Source organism: Acartia tonsa, chromosome 9 (genome assembly GCF_053477335.1).
Source record: "Acartia tonsa isolate MP-2025a chromosome 9, ASM5347733v1, whole genome shotgun sequence".
Classification (NCBI taxonomy): Eukaryota; Metazoa; Arthropoda; class Copepoda; order Calanoida; family Acartiidae; genus Acartia; species Acartia tonsa.
The window spans coordinates 17,618,907-17,645,833 of NC_137268.1; the positions used below are offsets into that span (position 1 = coordinate 17,618,907).

A 26,927-nucleotide genomic window follows, 5' to 3' on the forward strand; every position below is an offset into this window, starting at 1 on the left:
CAAACGTTTCAACCACTATTTGTATCTACAGAGGGGTAATTTCGTGTATCATCATTGGGGATGTAAATAAGTTTAAAGGCCATTGTCTTATCCCTTTAGATCACTGATTTGCTCCCATGGATTTAGGGTTAGTTCAATGAAAGATTAATTAATTTCCCCTTCAATAATGACAAATTATTAAAGACAGGATAAGGGAGGAGAGCCATGTATTTAAATTCCATTAATGTAACATTTAAACAATAAACATATTCTTATATAACACATACTAGGGGTTGTGCCCCTATCATCTAGGGGACGAAGGGAAATAGTTAGACTAGATTATGCCGGGAACTATATAAAGCTTCTCTAACATTAGTAATCGGTTCAGTGGTTAGTGAAATCTCAATGTACAAAAAAAACCTTGCTTCTGAATATAATTGAAAATACTGAAATAAAACTACAGGAAAGATATCTATAGGGATGCAACGCTCCTCTAAAAAAATCCGCAATGTTCGCGGTTTGATTCACGGAAACGAATGTCTATTTATCCTTTACGGCCTCCTGTTAACTTTTTTATTTGCGCCAAACCGACCACGGACCATTTCACAGAAAAACAAATTTTGACATTAAGAAAAATCTGTTAAACGTTTAAGTGAGGTTATCAAATTTCTAAAATGCTTGATAAATGCAGTCATATTATGTTACAGAAGTTACATTATATGATATCTAACATAACTTTAAACGCCAATAATTTACCAAAATGTTCAATTCATATTTTACTTTAATTTTTAGAATGAATATCCTCTCCAAAACCGAACAGGATCTTTTTAGACATGTCTAAAAAAGGATTTTGCTGGTTTTTTTTCATTATACAATAGCGACAATAATTTTAAAATGCTAAAAGTACAAAAATATTAGAAGTAAGATTTATTGTTTGTATCAAATAATTTAAACCGATTTGGAAGATATTCGGGACAACTTTAGCTATGAATTGGGGAGGTTTTATACTATTTTCTATCCCTTTCTCTAGGATGCAAACATTAAAAATATTCGTAAATTTGGTTTTTCAGGAAAGCATATATCAATTTTTACTTGTTATTCCTATTACTTATATCTTATTTATAACTAGCGGACACGCCGCTTTAGACATCCCCCAAAATAGCTATAAACCTTTGCACGACTTATGAAATGATACACTATAAAGAAGAACCATATAAAATAGGCGGTTAGCTATATCCTTTAGGACAGACATAGATCCTGTTACTTCAGCAGATAAATTTTATTTTATAATTATCCAAAGTCTATCCCCCCCCCCCCTAAATTAAAAATAGCTAAAGATTTTTTAAAAATTATTATAAACATCTTGCATATAAGGACATTAACATTAACAAACCAAAATTAAAACCTGTCGTTTTTATTTTGGACATGGTGAATTATATATTGTCTTCGCTCAAACACTTTTTATGGTCAAAAAATGTTTTTTTCTTCTGTTACATATTAATATTTGTAAAACCAAACCCTCCCAAATAAAGCCCATTTATCATTATTATCGGAAGAAAGAATCGTAAAATTATCATAAAACAAAAATTTGATCCTAAAAACCTGTAACTCCTAACCGCCCATTATTTTGGTAGCACAGCTGCTTTATTGTTGGAGCAGTTGGTCCGTCCGATTGACTGTTTGCTAAGAACTGAATGTGAAAATAATCCTGATACCTTTGAAATGATTATTTTCTCTTTTTGTCATACTTTATATATTTAAGAAATTTTCTTTCTTTTAATTTTCACTTCCAATTGGATGTTGATCCAGATTTTCATTTAAATTAACGACACAACCTTTCGCCCTATTATCCCATTCCTTTCCTTCCTACGGGAAGAACGAACTGGCAAAGAAATGAGGTCCCTATTAGAAACTAAAATTGACGACAAATTTTCCCTTGTTAATATATCCATGTTTTCTATATCCAATTGTAAATACCCCTACTACAAGAAAACCTGATTCACTTGTTATTACTGCGCTACTTTTGGACATGATAGCCCTTGTTCCCCATTTTGTTTCCCCTTTTTCTGTACCCACCACCTCTTCCCTTGTTTGATTGATAACCTGTGATCCAATTTTGATAACACAGACTAAACTTTTTATATCAAAATAATATCAATAATTTTTCTTATTTTTACTTTTTTAAGGGGCATATCTTAGAGATTACCACCTTTAATTAAAGTTTCTTTTTTTTGGGGGGGGGGGGGGAGGGGGGTATCATTTGTTTAGTGCTATAACTTATGAAATGTACTGTTACCCTACTCCGAAAAATAGGCAAAATCCTGCCCAGGACTAATTTTCTTTCCTAATCTACTTTTTAAAAAGGCAAAACAAACACTTTTTAAATTTTGAATTATGATAAAAGTTAAAAACTTTGGGATATTTTTATAGAGCAATAACGATTTCGCTATCATAAATAGAATCAAATTCTCAAAATAGATATTTTTTTCTCTGTGTGTATCTTGAGAAAGGTTTATTTTTATTTAAAATAGTTCAATGAAAATGTGTTTTTTTGGAGATTAAACAAATTTATAGTTATGAAATTTAAGACAGGAATTAGGAAGGATACACCAAATTGTAAAGTTGATGCGCTACTAAAACAAGGATGATAACATTCATAGGTAGCGAACTTAGCACCATAAAAATCATGGACGAATGGACAAAGTAATTTAATTTTAATTTAATTGGATATTCAATGGTGTGTGGTATCTTCATCAAAAAAATCAGCACAGTTTATCTTAAAGAGCATTCCCATAGAGCTACGGAATAACTGACGAACAGACTCAAAGACAGACACAGTGAATTATAGATTAGCTTCGTTACTGAAAAAAAAATCAGAAATGTTAAAGTGAGTGTAACTCATCTATAAATGGTGTACTTAAAACTTTTTTGCATTTTTTTACCAAGGAAAGAAGTTTGCAGGGAGGATCATTGTGAAAAATGATTATTAAAACAAAGTGCGCAAGGATTTCTTAGATAAAGATTTAGTAAAATTATCATGTCACTATACTTGTTTTCTGGACCTTATTGGACCTTATAGTTGACATCTAAAATGTTTAAACATACCTAAAGTTTAAGATGGTTGAATCTTTTTTTAGAATACATTTACATTTTACTAAAAGCATTATAAATTTTTTTGAGCCCAATTTCAATATTTTTCTTCTTTTATAGTCAAATTTTTAAATTTCTATGAATTATTACAAATAATGCTTAAACTGTTGTAAAAATAAATTCTCACATATACTATGAGGTGCAATAATTAAAATGTTTTTTTTTTCTTAAGGCTTGGCTACTGGAGCCGCTTGGCCTAGCTTTTTTATACAGCGTCAGCCTCTATATTTATAAGTAGTTTCCAAGCTAAGGCGCAGCAAATGAAAAGCACCCTTACTGAGATACAGCTGCAACCACTCATTTTCCAACCGCAGTCGAGCCCTAGTTTCTTGAATAAATTAAAAGCTTTCAAAATAATTAGTTCTGATTGTCAATAACCTTTTCTTAATTATTCTAAAAATACTCGAGGCTAATATATTTGAATATTTTTTCCATTGCTTTTTCATAATTTGTATGGCTTTAGATATTTGTTGTTAATATTAAGAGGTTAATAAAGACTTTAAATGAAACTTATATTTTCAAAAAAGCACAATTATGTTTTAAAAGTTATTAGTTTTATCATTTATAAAACAAACACTTTTTATAAACACTATTTATCTATTTCCTTTTATTATACAATGGATATAGATAGTTTGGGACGTAATAGTTTAAACAGATTTTAGTTATTATAAAGTTTTTCGAAGAAAAAAAAACAGCCATTTGGCTTTTTCCCTGTATTGAAAGGGGTAGGAAGTATTTAAAATTAGCCTAAATTAGATAAAATAGGTTAAAACCATCCAAGGTCCTTTGTTACATTATATAAGCATTCAAATCTTAAGCTCAGACTTAAAAAAAACTTTCTACTGAATATAAAAGGATTTACAGATAAAATTTCAATCTATATCTGTCATTTGATACTTATATTACATGTTTAACAAATTTACTGTACAAATAAAGCTATATTTCTCACAATTATATCATTATAGGCAATTTTAATTTCGTACATTTTTTTGCCAATGAATCGTAGAAAAGATATCATACATACAGGGTTAAAGTAAACTGTATATTTTTAGTTTTTTTCTATGTAAAGGATTATACTTTAGTTCTTTTTCACGTAAGTTATATTTAATATGGAATAAAAATACATTTTTAAAGACTTTCCTAAATTAAAAACAACATGTAAGTCACATTTTTTAACTTCTAACATGGCAATCCGTCCGTATAGTAAAGCATCTAAACACTTTTAAACTGGCAGCTTATGTTTAGCTAACGCCTGGCTGCCGAGCCCTAAACTGGTACTCCATGTACCTATTCCTGTTACCATGACGGTACACCAATTATATCGCTAATGATCTGTGAATCCTTGCAAATTTTTCAACCTGTCTGTTAGTGGATTTTTATTTTTCAGTGATACTGACAGATAATACAAAAAAATGGTAAAAATTGGTAAAATTTAAAGTTTGCTATACGACTTTATGATAATCCCGTTTGAAAATGTTTTTTTATTAATCCCCATCCTTTTTCACTGCTAGGTTTTTTAACCCTCAATGGTGAATTTTGAAAATTTGACTTTAATTTGCACGAGCCTGTATTTATGTTTGTCTTATGTATCACTATTTTTAGTTACAAGTTAAGATCTATTTTTTTTATTTTAACACCCGACCCTGCACCCGACGTATTATCCATTAATACCATAAACTTGTATTTTATATGTAACTTTATGCTAATATTAACATGTGGCTATTTAGTTTTATGATGATAATATCAGCATTAGATTTAACAGGGAAGGCAAAAATACTTTTTAATGGTCTTTGATAATGGGATAAAAAGTTACTAGACGTTGAAAATGCTATGTCTGTTTTCTTAAAATAAATATTATTAAGTTTTTATTATTGAAAATTAATAACGCATGTATTGAAAAATCAATTATTTATTTTGAATATATGTATTTGGAACATTTTTAACCAAGTGCTATTTTATGAGAGAAAGATTAGACAAGGAAAGAAAAATAATCTTTCCCCTAATATAATTAATTTCATTCTTTCAATTCTAAAAAATATTGAATCAACAAGGATGAAAAAAAATCCATAATAACGAAGCTCTCAATTCAAACAGTAGCTAAAACAAACGTCAATACTTGTAGTGTCAGAACTCTAGAAGCAAAATATAATCTATAACTCTAAACTAAATTGTATATAATTTGTTCTAGAATTATATACAATTTAAGGATGCTGTTTAAGGATACATTTACATGTTAAGGACTTGATTATAGAGATGCATCGTTATGACTTTGTCATAGGAATTGTTATCCCTAAAACATATAACTAATCATATCGTATAGGTTTTTAACAGAATATGTGATTGCGTTCATGGAAAAAAACCTACGTATATACACTAGTTATATGGGAGCTACGCTACTAGAAATAAAGCTATTAGCTACAAACAAACATGCCAATTAAAGCAATTGAAAAATCTATGGTAATTTTTCATATTATTGAATTTTCACGTTCCTTTTCTGGAATGGTCAATTTAAAAATTTGGTGCTCTTACAAACCCGTTAAAAATATCAGTCAAAATGACACTTTTAGTATTATTCTAGCACTAACATGTAGATAATACTAAATTAATCATCATGTAATGAAAAAAGAAATGTCAGTAATTTTGTCCACTTTTATTTCATGCTTTATAGTCAGTATGGCATCAAAATCAAAAGTAAAATAGTTATTGTAAGAGAGACAACATAAAAAAGTGTAAAATTACTCCAAAGATTGTTTGTTTTCTGTATTGATGTGGGGTTGGGGGGGAGGGGGCGATTTTAGGCCCACTCCACTGGTAATGGTCATATTATGGAAAGGAACCTGTATTATGAAATAAAATTTCAAAATATGTAATATGAAAATTAAACCTTTTTACTTACTATACAATTGTTAAGTCGATATAATGGCTCCATATTATTGAGATCTGTCTGATATTTACATTGACATTGTGTTTAACATTTAAAGCGCTTAAAGAAAAAAAATCTACCATGTTACACTATGCTAATAATGATACTCTAAATATATTCATCCAAAAAGGGTAATTTATTAAACTTACTTTAGATAGAGAGAGAAAATTTTTTAAACTCATTATTTTAAAATTTAGATTATTTACTAAGTATATTTGCGATTACTTTTATTTAATGAAATCTTCCAATTTTTAACATGTACAAAACGGCCTGCATTATTGCATCAAGATCCATGACAGATCTATATAGGAAATAAACGTCTATAATCGAGCTCGAATCTTCCAAGCTTATGGTGTATAAAACTCATAGTGCTCCAATAATCCCTATTAAATTCTCATTGACCAGAACGTTAAGACCCATTATTCTACTTTTAGCATCATAAATTCAGTTTTTTAATTCATGTTGCTATTTAAAAAACATTGAAGTATTTGATTTCTATTCATAAAACAGAAAACTTAAATTTATAATATAGTAAATCTAAGAAAACTTAGTTTTAAAATGAAATGATTCATGCGACACCCCCGTAATGCGGTCAGATATTAAACTAAACATTTCAACCCTTTGAGGACGATAAATTAAAATGAAGAATATTAGGATTTCAATCATTAAAATAAGATAAAAAAATGGAGCAAAACGTTAAATCGTGTATTGTTACATTGGGTGTAAATATAAAACTAATAATTACTGATTAAATATATATTAAACAGATATTCTAACGTAAAATGTTAACGTATATATGAAGAGAGAGAAAAAGAGAAGGAGCAAGAGAGATAGAAAGAGAAAGGGGGGAGATCGAGAGCGAACGGGGGAATGAATGAGATAGAGAAAGGTGGGGGGGGGGAGTGAGAGAAAGAAAGACAGAGAGAGAGAGAGACGGGGGGGGGGGGGGTGTACATAATGAATCATAGGCATTCTAATTTTATTACAAGCTGAATTTGAAGAGATGATAAAATTTAAGTAAATATGTCATTTAATAGCTTAAATAAAAGTTATTTTATTTGGACATACTAATGTCATGGTGATAGGGCTATCAGAACTATTTGTTAGGGACGTACGGATGGACAGATCAACCCCCACTGTAGAAAAGTTTGGCTTTTAACAAGAAATAGATCATTAACATTATACAACCCTTTTACCCCATTTCCTTCCCTCTTACTGGATGAATTAACTGACCAATAAATGAGGTCCATACTGTCAAGCTATAAAGGGAATATTAACACAATTTTCAGCCATTGAATAGCAAATGAGAAAATTACTTTTTCCTCTAATCCTAGCCAACAGACGAACGGACGGACATTTTGAATTATAAATAAGCAATAAGCAATTATAATAACAAATGTCTATTATAATCTTGATTAAAAATTTAAGCCATCTAATTTTTAAAGCAGCTGAGAAAACAAATATTTTAGAGTGAATTATAGAGTAAGAAGGATAATTTCAATTCCAAAATTTTTTTCCTCAGGGAAGGAGGTAACATATGACTGTAAATTACACTGTTAACCAAAGTTTAGTAACCACTTTGACTAAAAAACTTAATCAGTGTTTCGTCAGTTCTAAACAAGAAGATCCCTGAGTTTAAAAATCATCAACAAGGATGATAATATCCTTAAGTAGCAAAAATCCTAATTGTAAAAGTAAAAACACAAAAGCTAAAAGAAGAAAACGCGGCATAACCGACAGACAGACGAACGATGATCAGTGCAGTGGTCATACAAATCTTCACACAAAATATTAGTAGTCTATAGACAGAATAACGGACTAAGTAAGGAATAAAACTTTTAAAGTTTAGATTAATTGACTTCGCTACTAACATTTAACAGGTAAATAAGGATGACAACATCCATAACTATAGAAGCTCTTGAATTTAAAAAAAAAACAAAAGGTAAAGCAAATAAAAGCAAAAAGGGTGCACAACATACAGACATATAAAGTAATGATGCATAGTGAATCTTTACACAAAAAAGATCTTTGATAAAAGCTGGGAAAATTATTTAAGAGCATTACCGATAGACCGACAGACAATATTATTCTTAGAGTAGAGGTGCATTGGTCAGCAAACATAAAATAAGTCTTTTGTCTAAACCCTGAAAGATCGGGCCCTCTACAAATTCTTAACTGATCGGATTTCTCAAGAGCATTACAGACCAGCGAACAACGTGAGCTGTAGGCTAGTACTATTCATATATCAGAATTGCTGTCCCTCTCTGGTCATACGCAATACACCCTTAAGCCATCCGATAGTTGGTTATGCTATCAATTCCACATAATATATTACATGTAGGGGAGTAGGAGTAGCAACGTGCATAGGAATTGTCTGGTTGGTTATAAAGGTGGTATAATATTTATTATCGCATCGTATCATAGACAGCTTTCCGTGGATATTAAAAAATAAAATAATAAAAAAAATTATTTTTATTTATATGTTCGCTAAAAATTGTCCGAAAATACCGAAATACAAGATCTTCCGTATGGCTGAGAACCGATTTTAATCCACTGGATATTAATCGTTTTCGAAGTTTCGGTATAAAAATTTTTTACCCGTCGCCCTTGAGAGATTAAGAAAGAGAAGAAGTATGTGCTGATATTAAAATCAGAGTTTCTGATGATTTGTTAATCTTAAGAATATGCGGAACTGAAGAAACACAGCATCGGTTGCATTTTAGTAATTTTCTAGTAATTAACTCAGAGTTTTTCTAATCAAGAAATGATTGAAATACACATTTTGGCTTTAGAGTTTTTTTTATTTATAGAGGAGCTACTCTATAAGTTGTATATGTTTGTTTGTTTCAAAAACTTTCATTTAATTTCTTTTATAATACTTGTTTTGTAAAAATAGGGTGTAGTTATATTGTCAATTTACTTTTAAAGTCTAGTCCTTTGATAATATTTTAGCCATGGCGCTTTTAGTTATTGTCAAATAATAATTGTTGAATAATAGTTAAAAGTAATATTAATTGGTATGTATTAATTGCACGACTTATATTCAATTAAACTTTATATTTTTACATAATCTTTAGAGATTAAAGTCTCTAAATAACTAAATACATTTTTTATATATAAAACCTTCGCAAATATTGAACTAATCGGCCTTGTTCAATGCCTTGGAATGTTATTGGCTAATTTTAAATTTTGGGATGGTCAAAAACAATATTTAATATTGTTAATCATTTCAATCAAGGAAAAAATGAAAATAAAAAAATAGAAATTAAAAGTAAAGGATCAAAATTTGTAAATGATTATAGTATTAGTTAAGAAATCACTTTTAATCGTAAGTAAAACTTACTATTTTAGCTGGCTAAGTTAGATATTTTTGATGAAAATACATAAGAAAATAAAAATGGTTTATAGAAATTACATTTTATGAACTTTAAATATCAAAATGTAAAATACATTTTAATTTTTAATGTATCAGCTAAGTATGACGTCAACAGGAAGACACAATTAAAGAAGTGAATTACATAAGATTTTTATTCTCCTTTCTAAGTTCAACATACTCATATTGAAACGCAGTACTTTTCAAATATTTGGCGGTTACACGCGGATTTTTATTGAATATACCCAATGATGTTTTCCAATGATAAGATTAATGTGATGTTTAAAATTAACACTAACGTTTTATTGATTAAAAGCCGAGCCCCTAGCATCTAGGTGCTCTGTTTATGAAGTGGTAGAACGAGTGCAGAACAATAGTCTTAAAAATTCCATAAGTTTTAAAAGAAAACAGCTTTATACCATCAAAGGGCCTATGTCACAATGAAGGACATAATCGGTTCAGTGGTTGGCGAGATTTTATTAGACAAACAGAAAATCTAACTACATTTTATAATAACAATAGAAAATTTAAAAAAAATGATTTTCTAATAATACCGCTTTACATTGGTATTAATGTAGTTTATTTCCATTTCTTTTTATGATAGCTATCATATTTTTAAAAAGAGTACTAAATAAAAACATTTATCCACTAAATAGAGTACTTTCAATTGTGTTAATAAAATAACAGCATAACTGGATAAGTTAGTAGTAAAGGTGTGTGATAATTGAATTCATGTTTTTTTTTACCATCAACCGCCGACGTCCAAATACCCCATGCTTTCTTTTTTAAAACCAGTTTCAGTCTTAAAAAGTGTTAGTGTGTGTGTGATTGTGTATTTTTTGAGCTTCGGGCAATTTTTGGGGCCCAAAAATACAGACTCTATAATAAGAAAGCAGGTCCTTTTTACAAAGCAAATTATTAATTTAAGAAATTAGCATTGTAAATGTTAGGCTCATATAATTCTTAGTTTTTAAAATTTTTTAATTTTACAACAAAAAATTTAAATTATATTCAGCTGTCTGCTTATTCCTTCGTTTAATTCCCTTTATTCAAGCATTTTGTCTTTATCTTTATGTCTAATTGACAAAAACATTTAATTAGTTCTTTAAGCTAATTTAAACAAGAATGGTTCCATTCAAAAATTGCGATTGCGTTATATGATAGATATAAGCTTTTAGAAGGGCTTAGTATAATGCAAATGCAAAATTTCAAGACATGAAAGCATATCAATACATAGTAATGGATATAAAATTATGTGGATATTGTGAGAGGGAAATTTTGTGGTCAATTTTGGTTGCTAATATGGTTCTCACATTTTAGTCAATACAACATTGGTCAAAGTCATTACCATAGGGGATGTCAAGGTAATAGCCTTGATAGGATCCTAACAGCCAGCTAAAAAGCGGCTCAGACAATTTACCATGCTTGTAAACAAATGTACCACCCTTTTCTTAAAATGTCGTCGTTATTACATGAGATAAGGAAAAAAGGTCACAAAAGTGAAAAACAAAACACGAATAGCAGAAATAGAATACGTACGTTATCAGGGTATGCGAGAATTTCTCACAATATCTACCTATTCTATATCCATTCACAGAGTTTATATAAACCAATTAAATTTGGCATTGCTACAAAAGACCAACTCTACAAAAGACCAACGCCTACAAAAGACCAACTAGTCGGTTCTACAAAAGACCAACGCCTACAAAAGACCAACCAAAAAGGAAACCAAAGCTTAATATTGTAAACAAAAATTGGTCTTTTGTAGGGTTGGTCTTTTGTAGGCGTTGGTCTTTTGTAGGCGTTGGCCTTTTGTAGAGTTGGTTATTTGTAGGCGTTGGTCTTTTGTAGAATTGGTCTTTTGTAGCAACGCCTTAAATGTCAATATGTTGCTAATAGTTTAACCAGGGTAAGTTTATCCTCGCCTTAAAATTTAAAGAAAATATTATTGCAATTTTTCATGACATTTTGTTTTTTTGAGAGTTGCGTTTTTTTTTGCGTACACTTGACAAATTTGCGTAATCTTGCACTCTACAAGGTTTGCAGATTTAAGGTTTTGCTTTTGGAAATGCGTCAAAATATTTGATTGCACATAAAATTTTTCATTGTTGAGACGATATGTATTTTGATTTTTTACATATTTTTGTTTACAATATTAAGCCTTAGTTTCCTTTTTAAGGCTAAAGAAAAGCTAAAACATTTTCTTTTAAAAGATTAAGGATTTAAGCAATTTTAAAAACCCATAAACATCAAAGTATTTGTCATATTTCAAATTCGTGTAAAATTTTGGCCAAAAATGCTTTGGTAATGTTTTTGTTGCAAAGCTGTTTTACAATCGCTTGTTTTTTCAAGGTATGATCAATCATTTCTGAAGCAACCCTTAGCCCAACCTCGTTATTTTAAGCATCAGAGAATTTATAGTAACCATGCGGGGTTGCTATCCTACTTAGGGATATAATTTCTTATTTAACCTAAACCTTATATAATAATATAGGTTTTAGGCTTTGTCTGTACCAAAAATATCTCACTAACTGCAGGATCGATATGGTTCCTCTTTACATTTAAGCTTCTTAAAGGCTCCGGCAAAATCTTTTATCTATTTTTTGGGAAGGATACACAATATTCCTACGAAAAAATCAACAAACAAAACATGAAAAATAAAATTTAAAGGGGTGGGGGATGCAGGTGGTCCATTAACGGAAAAAGGGATATTACTGTTTTGCATTTCCTTTATAAAGAAAAAAGGCTTAACATTTAACACCCAACTCTTGTAATTAAGATGAAAAAGGTTTAATCTAATTTTTAAAATCATATTTCATTTTAAAAAATTTAAGGTTGAACTAAAATACAGGAAACGAGAGAAATATAAGTTAATTCTACAACCCTTTCTTTCTTCCAAATCATACGATTCAACAGTTTGGTACTTGGAAATATATCTTAAATGATAAATCATGGAATCTTTTTTTTCATAATATAAGTAATACTACTTGAATGTACACCATAATAATCGATATATTATTACTTGGATGTTACACCAGATTTTTTTTATGATTTCTAATTAAGTGAAACTTGAAGATGGCTAGAATAACGATACCCCCCTTTACTACATCCCCTCCCCTCCTACTTGATGTAGGAACTGACCACTGAATTATGTCCATGGTAGTAACCTAAATAGAGGAAAAATTTTCCCCTGTCATAATATCCACGTATTATATATCCATTTGTAGCTAGCTAATGGTATAGCACAAAATTACAAGTTTTAAATCTTTTAAGTCTTTACTTCAAGAGCTATTTCATAATCTTTGTTACTTAATCTTACTATTATAGAAATACTTAAGGATATAAGGATATGCCTATACTAAATAAAAAAGTATTAAATTATAATTTAGTTGCAGATATAATTAATTTAGCTTTCGTTTTACCCACGATCATGTGAAATACTTAAATTTAATTCAGATGTAAGATGTTATATATGTTAAGAAGTCTAAATATCAAAATAGTTATTCATCGCATCGTATTATATTATATATAGCTTTCCGCGGATATTGAAATAAAAGATTACAAGAATAAAACCAGTTTTGTTAAACCCGAGGGGCTTAAGTCTCGGGTTAACAAAACTGATATAATTTTTATTTTAATATTCAAAGAAAAATATCTGTAAAACGATGCTATACATGAATTTTCAGTATTGCTGAGAACCGGTTTTTATCAAGCGGATATTATTTGGTTTTGAAGCCATACTTTCTTCCAGTTACCTTTCCCTTTTCCCCATTTTAGAATGGGACAAATTCATCTGCACGAAGTACATCTAAATATAACAATTTTTATGCAATATTTTCTCTAAACTCGAATACCTTCATACTTTACAGTTTTTTTTACAATGAACAGAGATATGACAACTGTAGAATGACTATTTTTCCTCCAAGTATTCAGCCTTTCAGTTTTATATAGAGTTTTATAAAAGAATTAAATTATATATCATTTGAAGCTTCGTGTGTTGAGAATAATAAAACTGCAGCAAAACATTGAATAATATTTAATTATGACAATAGTCATGAATTTTTGGGATGATTAATTTATACTCCATTGCCAAATCCTTGTAGTCCTGAACTGGTCCTGAACTCGACACCTAATTAGCCACAGCCGCAACCACGGCTGTTGATACAGTGGGGGTGGTGGTAGTGTTCATCCACTTTCCCATGTGTATAACAAATCGTCAAATGTTACATCAACAAAATCTGCCCCTTCTCTTTATTTTATCATTAAGCACTCACTTTTATAGTACTTTTCATCATAATGCAATAAACGCTTATGAAGAAACTTGAATTTCTCAGCTGCTATTTAAAATTACCGGCTTTGAATATTTTTGTAAAGATTTCCTGTACCAATATTTAAAGATTGTTAAAGTGAATGAACATTGTGTGTAATTTTTTCAGGATTATCGCGTTTTTGTAAAAAAAAAGGGTGTTGCCCCATTTTAATTTACACCCCTTATAACTTGATTTTTTTAGCACTATACTATCTCGCTAGTAATGACACTCTTTTTTAGTTCTCGCTCTTTCTTAATCTATCTTTCTTTTAATACATCTCTATTCTATCTCTCTCTCCCTCAACTCCCCCCCTCCCTTCCCCAACTCTATCTCTTTCTCTCTTTTTTCTACTAATTTTTATATCAGAAGACAAGCAAACATTATTTAAGAGTAGCTTCGCTACTGAATAAATCAAGTATTCTTACACTAGACTTATGCCCATTGTAAAAAAATAAGGCACTATAGGCAGATACACAGGGATACAATAATGAAAAATAAAACAATATGTCCCTAAAATTATCAGAAAATTATCTCTTTTAGTCGGAGACGTCAAAGCTTTTTATTTAAAGCGGGATAAAATGAGTTGTTTCAAAGGTTTTTGGGGGTTTAATCTAATTATTTATTTTGTTTTGAGAGGGTTAACAATTAACAACCCCCACAATTGGACGTCTATGATTCTAGTAATTAATATACTCAAATATACTTAAAAATATTAATTTCTCAGAATAATGATTATTTAGACTTGTGGAATATTAATCATTTCCACTACCTCCCATTCCTGAAAAAAACGCGTAAAATTGTATAAGATAAAAATGTGAACCAAAATTGTGATGTTATCCAGGAATTAAAGGAAAATAACTGCTGAAATAATCTTCACCTACCCATTCAAATCAATATTAATACTAAAACAAACAAAAGAATAAGATACCGTTTTATTTTTATTCATTGTCTTATCCCCATACCCCTGAATGTGAGTTAAAAAAAGAAACTAGTTTATATTTAAATACAATGTACCAACAAAAATGCGGTTTGGGGATTGTAATTCTTAAAAATTTTGAATTTTCTTTTGCTATGACTTCAATCGTATGATTTGGGGACTTTAAAAATCCAAACGTAGTTCAATCCATTAGAATTAAAAATAGATATATAACGTTGACAACAACCTGGTCCAAGTGGTGCGGGCCTTTCATGTTGTCTAGCAGATTGCTTTCTGATCTTTTTTATCGGCTGATATTTAAAGACCTAATTGAAAATCAAAACAAGGTCCCAAGGGTAAAGTTACATTTAGCTCTTACCCCATCTCTTCTCTTACATTTATTAATTAAGCAATCAAAAGATTGATTGTCTGAAAGTTATTATTTACTCTTTTGCGCGGGTGTTCAATTTATTGCTGCTTAAAAATCAACCTGTCACATGCATGCAGGCAAAAAAGACTCGCTCAATAAGTTACTTTTGTTGTCTTAATCCTTATCCGAATCCCTTCATAAATGCGTATAAAATGCTATCAGACCACTTTTTTCTCCTGCTAAAATGTGTCCAATAAAATAGAGCTTTTCTTTGATTTAATTTCACCATAAATTACATTTACGTATTCTTTATTTGAAAGCTTTTTATTGTATACTAAATATGTCATAGGATAATTTGCATTATTTCTGTTTAATCGTTTTTTTTTACCGAATGTGTTCTACTTATTTATTCTGTTTTTGATAAACTATTTCTTGAAATAAAAACACTGATTACAATCATTCTGGTCTACATTTAAATATTCCAAATTTTATTACTATAAATATACTATCTTAACTATAGTGTTATCAATAAAAAGTTTTATTTCAATCAATGGCTAATCAGATATCGAATATTGGCCATTTCTATTTTCTTTCAAAACTGCCTTCAAATTGTCCAAAAAATATTTTTCTAATGTCCGTAAAATGAACCAATTTATGATTATGTAACCGAAAAAATCAATAACCCCGAGGGGTAACAAATCACTCACAAGGGGGGGGGGGAGATGGATATATTCTCTAAATCAATTTTGCAATAATTTTACCACTTTTTTCTGCGGTGCATTTTAATTTAAATCTATAAAATTGTTTGTTTTAAATGTCCTAAAGGTAAAAACTCTGCATGTTGTATGTGGTTGAAATTTTTATGGTTTGAAAAAAAACATAATTAAATTACAAAGATTTTAATCGAAGGCCTGATTCAAATTCTTAAATTCGTAGTTTTTGTATAAATCACTTTTGAAGATGATTTGTAAAAAGAAAGAAAATCATAAATCTACAAAATGGTTTAATTAACCTGTGTGTGTGTGTGTGTGTGTGTGTGTGTGTGTGTGTGTGTGTAATGGTTGTTTGGGTGCATCTTCTTGGAGCGTAGCAACTCTAAAAGTATTTTTTTCTGGTTTGGTGGTTGAAAAATTTACTAAACTTAGCTTTGTGCAGATTTTATAAATCAATGAAACTTGCTCAAACTCAGTTTTTTTCTAACACGCCTACTTAATCTTAAAAAAAAATATACAATTTTTTGGCAATTTTCTGGCTTTTAACCCATTCTTAGGCATCAAATATAAACCCAAGATTATATTACTTGATATTTTAAATTCTAAGGAAATAACTGTTCTTGTTTAATTAATTATGTCATGGTTATCAAAAAATTTATAAAAGACAAGGAAAAATAAAACTTAAATGTTCAAATTGTACTATGATCCATAATTCACGGTTTAATCTCTCTTAGACAATTTACCAGAGGTGGATTCTTAAAAAAAATTGCCCCACCTCAGGGTTCATTGCAATGGCGTGCACAGGGTTTTGTCATGTGAACCTTTATAGGTGATATGTCTCCATTTATATTTTTCAATACATCTTCATATTTATATTCTATTCTTTTTTAACAATTTATCTACCAATCTCTATAGATATCCATCTACTCGTTTTACCATCATGCAATTATGTATCTATACATTTCTCTGCCCATCCCTCTATCTATCTTCCCATATCTCAAGCTAATAGTTGCTCTTTCAACCTTAATTGTTGATCTGCCTATTTTTCTGACATTTTTGCGAAATTTGCTAAAATATATTCCTTGCTAATTAGGATTTGCATGATTTAAAGCTTAAAAGAGATGCTTAAAAATAACTAATAAGACCTTTTTTGCATTAAAGTGCAAGATAACTTTACAAGGAAGAGAACATTATCCAATAGAAGATCTTATTTATACAAAAAAGGACTGAAAACCAATAAGAATGACAAAAATCTTTGAGTATTGTGTTCCGCTGGATATTTATAAAAGTTTTCTTTTTTTAGTAAATGTATAAAATGAGCCAAATTGTAATTGTTTTATTACATAAGTAATGCAAACAAGTTTAGATGGGTGAATTATTGCATTCAAATTAGATGCAAATATATTACCCACAGATAGAAAGGGATAAAGAAATAGGGATTTGATCTAAGGAAAGGATGAACAGAAACTGAAACCCTCCCCCAATATAGTACCACTACCCATAGATAGCAAGGGATAAAGAAATAGTGATTTAATCTAAGGAAAGGATAAACAGAAACTGAAACCCTCCCCCCTGAATACTTTAAAATTGTCAAAGTATTTATAGCCCCTGTAGTGAGAACTAATCACGTAGGACTTATTCATGCAGGGCTCAACTAATTTAACCTAACCTAATCTTAAATAAGAATAAAAAAAATACATTCCTATACTGTAGATGTTTTTTCCATTTTTATTTTTAAGTGAAATATGATACTTGAAGTTTAGTTTCTAAATTTATCTTGACTTTCCTATAAAATAAAGTAGTACGGTTTTTTTGTCTGGCCCTAGAATATTAACACACTCCGTTGCAAAATAATATCCCTCTTTCTCTGATCAAGTCACACAAAGATAAATTAGACGATTTTGTGTGATTAAATGAGTTTAAAAGAGCCAACAGAAATAAAGAGAAAAAGGAAAGTTTTGGTGATTATTCCAGTAAAAATACTAAACCGATTAATACTCGCTGGATTAAAACTGATTCTCAACTATACTGAAAAATCATGTATTGCATTGCATTGTATTACAGACAATTCTTCATTTATAATAAAAAAAATATAAAGTTAATGCTAGGGTTTTTAGACCTTTTAGGTTAACAAAAACGGTTATTTTTTTCACTTTGATATCTACGGAAAGCTGTCTATAAAACAATGCGATAAATAACTATTACTTTTCCCAAGCAAATTCAAAGTGTCTTTTAAAGTCATTTGTAGTATGAAAATATTGCAAGTCGTAAAGAATGAAAAGGATCATGCTGGCTTTAAAATATGCAAACATCTTTAATTGAGCGCTATTTGTGCAGTTTCTTAATATAAAATCTGTTACCTAAATTAAAAGTGATCAAATTTGTTCATCAACACTTTAGGTTAGGTTAGCTAAAGTTAGGTAAGTTTCATTATTAGTCTGAGAGCCTCTTTCAATGATTAGGGTACTAAATAGTCTAGCACCCTCCCCGCCACCCTCCTTTCCCCGCAGTATCTAAAAGGGGCTTGGTTGGGAACAACTCCAATAGAACTTTAATGAAATTAATAAACAACCTTTTCCCTGTAATTAAAAGGCTGATGGATTTAATCAGCTTTGTTGTAGTATGCACAATAACTACTTAATTCATTACTTTAACAACCTTTACATCCTCCAAAGAACAGGAATAAGTCATCTAAACAATGAAAATATTGTCTCTATTCTTTCTATCATTAAAAAATGTTCTTCATATTATATCAAAAATATAATTTAAAACAAATTAAATTTGACAAATTAAAATTAAAAGTAATTATAGCAAGTTTCTTGTTTAAGAAAAATTTCAGAATATGTTTTTCTGTCCGTGGCTTTTTTGACTCCATCACCTTAAGTTGATTAGTAATTAATCTTGCCGTCTATATTCAAGACTATCCTGTTGATCTGGGAGGTATTGTGTTGACATAAAAATCCAATATTTTAAAGTTAGTATGTTTTTCAACCTATTTTAAAAAAAATTACACTATTCTAAGACATGAAGTTATATTTCGATTTTAGCAATCATTTTCAATTCATTTTGTCTCTTGTAGAAGTGAATCAAGCAATATTAGCTTGGTCGTTTTAAAAATCCAATGCTTTTTTGTCTGCTAAACAATCCATTTTGTTAATATTTCAAATACGAAAAATACAGTTTTTTACCATAAAATATTTTCTTATGTCGATATAACATCTGCGCAAAAGCTTGACAGGTCTCAATCATCGCATAGAGCCCAAGTTTGAATTACCCATGGCCAATTAAATAAAGTTCTTGTGGCGTTAAATATAGTTTGTAAATAATGGTTATCCCATTATCAAAATAATGCCTTATTGCAAGGCTCATTAGTCAACCTATACCACCTTTATAAGGTCTGTATACCCGGGCTATTGTTTCATAATGGAAATGCCTTAACTCTTTATGAGTGGGGACCCTTTGATAGCCTACATTTATAATCATATACACTCAAAAACTTAAAACATTTGAACTTTAAAACTATGATATAATTCTAAAAATACTTAAAATGTCTATGTTATAAAAGAATGATCTTATGAAAACGTGAATAATCGAGGAGGAGCTTATTTTGCATCTACCCCCCTCTCCGACTCCATTACAAATAGGGTTAAACTAAGATTCTGTATGGGATGTATGAACAGATTATTGCTATAATAAAGGCTTAATTGAAAAATTAAAATAATGGTTATGCAAAAAATATAATCAAAGCCATAAAAGATATTTATTTGTGGCATTTTTTCAAAGCTCTAAATTTGGAATTGGTGATTTTAGGTTTTGTTTAATTTTGTTTATTGCCTGATTGTAAACTTTTAAAAGCCAATAGTTTTAGCAAATATTTGTCTAAACATAAAATGCAATTAAGAAAAATACCATGATTTTAAATTTTATACTTCTAAAAAATAATTATACTTTTTAAATGACAGAAAAAAGATATTCTTCTAACATTAGTTGTCAATGAAGTATAACGAAAAAAAACAGCTAAATCATTTGATGTCTATTATTTTTAGAAGCAATAAAGAAAGATAAATGATGATACCATTTAAGAAATGAAAAAAATGTCATTTTTTAGTATGACAACAAACTTAAAGTTTTTTAAACCCCTTTTTACAAAGTTTATTTTATTGAGTGGCTAAAAACAATTTAAGTATTTGACAAAATGAAAACATACAAGTATAATCAAACTTTATATAAAATAGATTCATATTCTTTGGAAGATTTATATTTATATTCCATTGGCCTATTCCTGGCTAACCTAGCAAAATTTAGATTGCTTATTGAGTGTGAAAATGTGTAATATTTTTTCTTCACAGCGCCATGACTTTCAGTAATTAAGTGTTACAGCGGTAGGTCTTTGAAAGACTAATTTTTTACACAACTAAATAATATGTATGGCATTAGTATTAAAGATTTGCCGCCATAAATTTCTAACTTTGCTAATGTCGTCTTTTTATTTTTAGTTTGCGTCACCTGTGGAATGGGGTAAGCGGTGTGCCTGGCCTAGGAATCAGTGTTCAATGTCCAAACTCTTTATTGTCTCTTCAGGTAATGAAATTCTATGTAGATAAAGAAAGAGTTACAGCCTGACATACAAACAGATAGATATATATAGACAGATAGACATACTGACATATAGACTTACAGACAAATGATAATACAAAATGACATACAGACAGATAGACTTACAGGAATATAAAGGGATAAGAAAATGGCCGATAAATTGAGGTACATTCCTAATGCTAATACACAAAATTTGTGGTTTTAACGTTTGAACACTCAATATTACTGAACCAACCAATTACAACTCATTAAAAGTTCCCATAATTGTTAAGCCAACGAATAGGAAAACGTTATTTTAAAACTTTGGAGACTAATGTAATAAACAGCCCAATAACACCTTCCTCCCTGGTTATAAACAAATACAGACACCAGGCAGACTTGGATATAAACAGCTGGACATGTAAACATGGCTTAACAAATTTCATGTTTAGGAATGGGACAAACATGCCACAGTAAAGGGCTGGAAAAAGAAGACTTCACTAACCAACTCTAAATCAACCGCTGGTGGATCATTATCCACCAACAACAACAACTCTACAGCAACATCATCCACCTCACCATGGTCAACAGCGCTAGAAAACGCGGGGAAAAAGGAAAATGGCGGCAGTGAATCTGGCGGGAAACTGGTGGAGCTACCCCGTCTGGGCCCCAGAACAAGTTTGGGGCCGCGGGCCAGCAGTGCAAGAAGCTCGGGAAGGAGTACAGGTATGGTGAATGACACGCCACAAACTGGTTTAGAACTGGTTCAAGGCCTGAAAAATAATGTACTGTATCGTATTTTATCCAGTTTTTTACGAATATATAAATGTAGTACAATCAAATTATCAAAACCAGTTTTGCTAGCCCGTGCCTCCGGCATCTCGGGGCTAACAAATCTTATAATTGTACATTTTTATATCCGCGGAAAGCTGTATATGATATGATGTCATAAATAACTATTATAATTTGATCTTAAATATGATCGAAAAAAGATTTTTGAAAATAAAATTTTCAACAAAATTGTAAAATGTTCAGGTAGCAGTCTCTCTCATGGACAGAGTAGCTCCGGATGCTCCAGCAGTAAATATTCTCACAGGAGTGATAGTGTCTTCTCCAGCGCTCAAAACAGGTAACAGCAGGGATCTAAAGGGATAAGACAATGGCCGATAAATTGATGTACATCCCAAACTATGACACACAAAATTAAAGATTACAATTAGTGGTTGAAACGTTTGAACACCCAACTTTATGAACGAACCAATAAAAATACACTGAAGTCCCCAAAGTTCTTAAGCAAACGAATAAGAAAATGTTTTTATAAAACTGATGTGACTAGTGTAATAAACAGCCTATTGTCCCCTCACATATTGATGTAAAAAATCAGGCCTTTTTAATAAAGAAATATTAATTTAGTCATTTATAAATTATATATAAAATATAAATTGCATGAAGATGGTCCTTTACCGCACAAAAATGTCAAATACTGTGATCTATTAACAATGCCGGCCAATATATATTTTATAGATTTTTTTAATATTGCTGCGCTACTAATGAACATAAATGTCATCATTATAATTTATGCATCAGCTTATCCCAAATTACCAATAAAAAAAAACTGTGTCAGCATTTCTCAAAAATTGCCAATCATTAAAAAATGCAACATTCTACCACTAGAACAACGAAGATCTAAAAGATGTGCCAATTACATTAGATGATGTGTTAAAGGACTATTGATTAGTCAGCTAAAAAGATTGGAAAAAATTAAGGGGGTTCAAAGGATAATTAAATGATTAAAATGGCTAAATCATTTATCAAATTTAGACAAGATGCAAAATAGGACAAATAAGTACATACGTCATTTACGAAGCATTCAAAAATAAATATAAAGAATTACATATTAAGGACTAAAATTTAATTTCCAGTATGGATTAAGACCGGTTCTAAGCCATACTAAAAAATCATATATTACAGTCAATTTTCTAACTTTATTAAAATAAAATCCTGAAATGAATATTAGTTTTGTTAGCACGGGCCTCGTTGCTAACAAAACTGGTTTTAATCTTAATGAACTTTTCATTTGATACTCGCGTAAAAGTGTCTATAATACGATAATTTTGACCGAGCTATAATTGATCATTTTTGTAGATGTTGTCATCCCTCGCAGCTGTCAGAAGAGCGGAAACCGCCGCAGCAGGACCATCACAGTCTAGACTGTCCGCCAAACTGTCATCAACAAAGACAGGTGAGATACCTTAGTCAATGGTATTTTAGACATAGGATTTACGTTTTTTTAAAGATGTTAATTTACTTATACATTACTGTCATTAAAAGCATATAGTAATAAATGGAAAATGAGGAAAAAACCTGTCACGGACAAACTTACTTAAAGAACAACTACTCTTCTAAAAAGTTATTTGAAGCAAATAAAGATCTTATCACTGAGACAGACAAAATATAAAAATTGCGTCTACCAAAATATAAATCTTATTTAATGCTTTTTTTCCAGCTCAATTTTATAAATATATAGTGAGACATAAATAATACAGTTCAGTTTAATTTATGTTTGTCGATTATGGTTTTATAAACCATTGACTGCGGAAACGAAAATAACAAATAATTTGATTAATACCCTGTTGGTCATGATTGGATAAAGACTTAAAATACTCATAAAGTATAAATTGCGTTTTTTTGTGAGCAAAAATAAACTAAAAAACTGACTAAAAAATAATTCACTTGTTAAAATATGTATTTTGCTGAATAAGTGACCATCTTTTACAGTATTTATTTTTTTTTATTATCGAAGCTAAATCTCAAATTTTCTTCGTCTGTCAGTCAGTCATTAACGCATGATTAAAATGTGATTTTCTCGGATGCTTTTTTTATGTGCGTATCTAGTTTTCACGTTGTTTTTTCGTTGTTCATGCTTCAAACGACAAATATACTTTTTTTTTAAAGGTTTTGTTATTTTTTAGTTTTTTTTTTATATTCTCTTGGTTTACTTTTTAAAGACAACTCAGCATCTTCTTTACAAATCACATTGTCCACCAATGCTTTTTTGTGTTTCACTACTTATGGATGTTGTCATCCTTGTTTTATTCCTTCAGCTATTGTGTACAATGTATTTTATGAGACAAACACTTTGATATGAAGATAAATCTTCAAGTAAAATAATCCAGGGATTTTAAGGGATAAGACATTGGATCATGAATTGATGTACATTCCCAATGATGATAAAAACAATTACTCCATCTATAGATCAAGATTACTGGTTAAAAAGTTTGGATACTTGTAGTTTTAAACCAATCAATCACAAAGTACCAAAACTTTTAAGCCAACGAATAAGATAACTAGTTTTAAAACTTTGGGTAGCATTATGATTTACATTCCAATTTTCACCTCACTCCCTGGAAATTGTCAGACTAACTTTAGAATTTAAATAGGCAAGTTGCAAAAACTTTATTTGTTAACAATTCTAATGGTTTTAAGGGTGGGTGCGAAGCACTCTGGATTTTTTGTGTAATTTATTAGTTTAGGGGTTGGGGGGGTTGTTTTTTTTCATTGGGTGTTTACACCCTAGAAAGTCTCTGACACCTTGCCAAGTAAGTCCTTGAAACATATATACATTGAATTATATAAATTCCTAAAAGAGAATATTTTTCTAAAATCTTTAAAAATTAATGATTGTCTAAGCAATAATTGAATTTCTACTCTTTCACTTTATAAAAAGCACAAAATCAGCATTTTGAATTTGATAAAAAAGTTATAAAACAATCTAAAGACATGCATAGACTTCCAAGTAATTCAATGGTTTCAGCATTTTTTTTATATATTTTGTTACATACAAAATCTTTTTTACTTTAGTTTTTTTACCTATTTTGCTTTTCTTTGATATAAAAATCCGCAAAGCATAAAAATGTGATACACCCCATAAAAGTTTGATCTCTAGGCATAAATATCAATAAAAGAATGGAGAAATTTTACTATCACAAGCATTGATCTAAATAATTGTGAGTGTAATTTTTCATGAAATAGATAATTAGGGTCATCAGATATCATTTTTACTTTTCATTTAATACTTTTTTATCTTTAATATAATTAAAGATTAGCAGTTTAAAAGTGTCTTTTTACTGACAAAAGTTGTCATACCGTTTCTTCAATGTCGATTATATGTAATTACTAGAGTTGGCTCGATATAATTATCTCCCTATTGGCTAGTTTTCTATATGCATATCTATTTCTCAATAAATCTATTTTCCTCACCCGGCATTACTATCTAAAAGAAAGTAAATATTTAATAATTTAAATGATTTTTAAAAGATTTTTTTAAATTTAATTTTTTTCTTTACATTACCATCACCAAAGGGTTAATGATGATGATTACAATTTTAGTTTAATATTTGAACACACAAAATGTCGCCACAATCGAATTCTTTTAAAACATAGTTTTCTTAAATTTATCATATTATAAATTTAAATTTTCTTTTTTATGATTAGAAATTAAATACATCAATATAAGGTAAATAGCAACATGAAATGAAAAAAATGAATTTATTTTTAATAAAGTAAAATAATGGGTCTTATCGTTCTGGGCAATGAGAGTTTATTATGGATTATTGGAGCACTATGAGTTTTAATCATATATTCCTTGGAAAACTTGAGCTCGTTTATAGACATTTATTTCCTATATAGATCTGACATGGATCTTGAAGCAATTAAGCAGGCCGTTTTGTACATGTTAAAAATTGGAAGATTTCATTAAATAAAAGTAATCGCAAATATACTTAGTAAATAAAAGGTGGTCATTATTGACATATTGTTCAATTTTGTCGATTTTATCCAATAATGACATTGTAACTATATGTAGTCCTATAGTAATATAATGATTCTATTTTATAAAGTAGTAAGGCTTTTTCTTGTCTTTTTAAGAAACCTTCATTTAGGTCCTGGGATTGTTTTCAAATATTTTGTTTTAAGATTTAAGCCTTTTTGAGGTTTTAGACTATTTTTCTACCTTCTTCTTGCTTACCCCGTTGAATAGAGCCCCTAGATAGAACGCAGCCGCTAGTATATTGATATAACTAACTTGCTTTAAACCTTAAATATGGGTTCTATTTTTCTTATCCCCAAAAAAACTGTATATAAATTATTACTATTGTATTGTTCAAAAAAAATGCTTTAGAATAAGTTTTATTCTAAAAGTCATGATCTATGGGAAACAAGGGTAATCATGTTCATAAAAGTTTTCTGGGATTTTTATTAAAAAAATAAGTTACATAAGACTCTAGGGTGGAAGGGAACAATGGTCTATAAATTATGCTGGTACCCAAAGTTTAAAAACACTTCTATTCGTTCGCTTAAAACATTTGGGATTGTATACACACCTATAGTGTCTAAACTTTTCCACTGTTAATTCTAGTAATTTGTTCATCGTAATTAAGGCTGAACATCAATTTATTTTGTATCAAACTTATTAAATATGTATATGATAAGGTTATTTTTACTAGAGAATCAAAGGAGGTTCATTAGGTTTCCCGCATTTCAATAATCCTATTTCAGAAAACGAACAATATAAGTTATAGAGCGGCTTCGCCTCTGCAATGAAACATGTATTTGTAGCCGGATCCATAAATCTTTTTTTTTCTAAAACTCAATAGTAGAAATAATAATAACTTAGTAGAATCATAAGATAAAAGGGGGATATGAGAATGGTGCTACTAATTACCACAAAAAGCCGCCTCTGTTAAACTTTAAATTTATAGTGACTTGCATTTGCAAACTTGATATTTTGTTTTGCACTCAATATTTAACTTTTCTGATATAAATAAGACTTTTTAAATGTATCCTTTTGTTAAAAATAAGGCTTCGCCCCTAGCTTTAATGAACTTTACATTTTAAAGGATGTGTTTTGGCCTAATAGCCTAAAATCTTATCCTGACATATGTGGAGATTCACTAAAAAGTACAACCCCATAGTTCAAAGCTTTTTGTATTAAACAGAAAATATTTGCCTTTTCACAGTAGCTTTTCTCCTATATCTAGCCCTTGCGGGGGGCTCTAAACCTGCGGGCCAATTATTAACATTTACCTAACCTAGCATAAAGTAACCTATCTAAAGCTATTGGGAAAATACAACGACGCCCGCCTTTTTTATTTTTATTTTTGATCCAAATTTTTTTTATTTTTTAGGCACCTCTTTAACATTTTTATATTGTTCTCCTTTTGAAAGAAGTTGTGAATACAAGAATATTATTATTATCATGAATTACAATGAGCTCATAATTTAAAAATCAAACAAAAAACAAGGAAAAGTGTGATAAATGATAGCACAGCAAAGCAAGTCAACAGTTTTAAAGAACAATAAACTGTTATACAATAAAATGCAAAGCATTTTTAGCATGATAAAACATCATAGAGTATTTTCTGCATGCGTTGTTGAAGGACAAACAGTCAGACGGACGTACGGTCACACTTATAGTGTAGCTGCGCCACTAAAAATGAACACAGTAAAAGTGTCTGACTGATTATGACGTAACAAAAAAAATTAGCAAATGAGAGGCCACTATAAATTTTACCATTGGTCAATAATGGCTTCTCATTGGCTATTTTTTTTTGTTACGTC

At 29.8% G+C, this 26,927-nt stretch overlaps 2 protein-coding genes across 2 annotated transcripts in view; one reads left to right on the forward strand and one right to left on the reverse strand.

Moving 5' to 3' along the window:
- Positions 1-18,835, reverse strand: part of LOC145327636 (glutaminyl-peptide cyclotransferase-like) — a 526,230-nt gene extending 507,395 nt beyond the window's left edge. Inside the window, exon 1 of the mRNA XM_080171179.1 lies at positions 18,805-18,835. The gene's annotated coding sequence lies outside the window, so the exon portion shown is untranslated. The remainder of the gene's footprint in view (positions 1-18,804) is intronic.
- The window catches only part of LOC145327626 (uncharacterized), a 189,105-nt gene that overhangs the window by 127,321 nt on the left and 34,857 nt on the right, over positions 1-26,927 (forward strand). The window contains exons 15-18 of the mRNA XM_080171167.1: positions 20,231-20,315; positions 20,762-21,035; positions 21,345-21,438; positions 22,455-22,551. Of these exons, the coding sequence (XP_080027293.1) occupies positions 20,231-20,315; positions 20,762-21,035; positions 21,345-21,438; positions 22,455-22,551 (550 nt within the window). The remainder of the gene's footprint in view (positions 1-20,230; positions 20,316-20,761; positions 21,036-21,344; positions 21,439-22,454; positions 22,552-26,927) is intronic.